This window comes from Rhagoletis pomonella, unplaced genomic scaffold, assembly GCF_013731165.1.
Source record: "Rhagoletis pomonella isolate Grant_MI unplaced genomic scaffold, Rhpom_1.0 Rhpom_scaffold_00003, whole genome shotgun sequence".
NCBI lineage: Eukaryota > Metazoa > Arthropoda > Insecta > Diptera > Tephritidae > Rhagoletis > Rhagoletis pomonella.
The window spans coordinates 46,721,471-46,722,417 of NW_023458557.1; the positions used below are offsets into that span (position 1 = coordinate 46,721,471).

The 947-nt window shown below is 39.3% G+C and overlaps 1 protein-coding gene across 1 annotated transcript in view; it reads left to right on the top strand.

Moving 5' to 3' along the window:
* The first annotated feature begins 375 nt into the window (after positions 1 to 375).
* Positions 376 to 947, top strand: part of LOC118736258 (protein ALP1-like) — a 28,922-nt gene continuing 28,350 nt past the window's right edge. Inside the window, exons 1-2 of the mRNA XM_036466353.1 lie at positions 376 to 527; positions 584 to 791. Of these exons, the coding sequence (XP_036322246.1) occupies positions 398 to 527; positions 584 to 791 (338 nt within the window). The 5' untranslated portion in view covers positions 376 to 397. The remainder of the gene's footprint in view (positions 528 to 583; positions 792 to 947) is intronic.

The window sequence follows — 947 nt, forward strand, 5'->3', positions numbered from 1 at the left end:
AAAAAATGGAATTCGGACAACAGCCGTATCACAGACTATAAAATTGGCAGCGACTTTGCGGTTTTTGGGTCAGGGCTCATATCAAACAAGTGTTGGAAACGACTTCCACCATGGGGCTTTCCCAGCCAACAGTTAGTTCAGTCCTGTCTGAAACACTCGACGTTTTAGAAGCAGTCATATGTCCTCTATGGATCAAATTTCATATGACAGACGCTGAAAAAACAGAAGCCAAGGAGTATTTTTTCCAAAAAATTTTGGCTCCCAACAAACAAGACCAGCATCTATACTACAATCGAAAAGAATGTTTTAGTTTGAATGCTATGATTGTAAGAACATGCCAACGTTTGCTTTGTATTTTAAACCATAAAAAATTCTTCCACAGATTTGCGATCATAAAATGCAAATACGTTATTTTGATGCTCGTTATGCGGGTTCTGGGCATGACTCTCTAATTTGGAATATTAGCCAAGCGAGAACAATTCTGAAGAAGCGATACGATGCTGGGGAGCGTAGATGCTGGCTCTTAGGTAAGAATTAACCCTGCAAATTTAAACTTATGAAATATATAAAAATGTTTGTGTAGGTGATGCGGGTTATCCTCTTGAACCATACATTATGACGCCATATCGATCCGCAGCAAAAGGAAGTCCAGAAGCTATTTACAACAACAAACATGCCAAAGCTAGAAACATAGTTGAACGCACTATTGTAGTGTTAAAAACCGATTTCCCTGTTTGCTCGGTGCACGTCAACTTCGCTATACGCCATCTAAAGCCACGCAAATCGCTAATGTATGTGCAGCACTCAACAACATTTGCATCGAGTTTGGTTCACACATCACAAACGAGGATGCAGACTTGCAGAACTAAACGAAGACAATGTTGACAATACTGATGATGGGGAAAATAGCATAAATATTGAAGCTTCGCAAATTAGAGAACAAATAA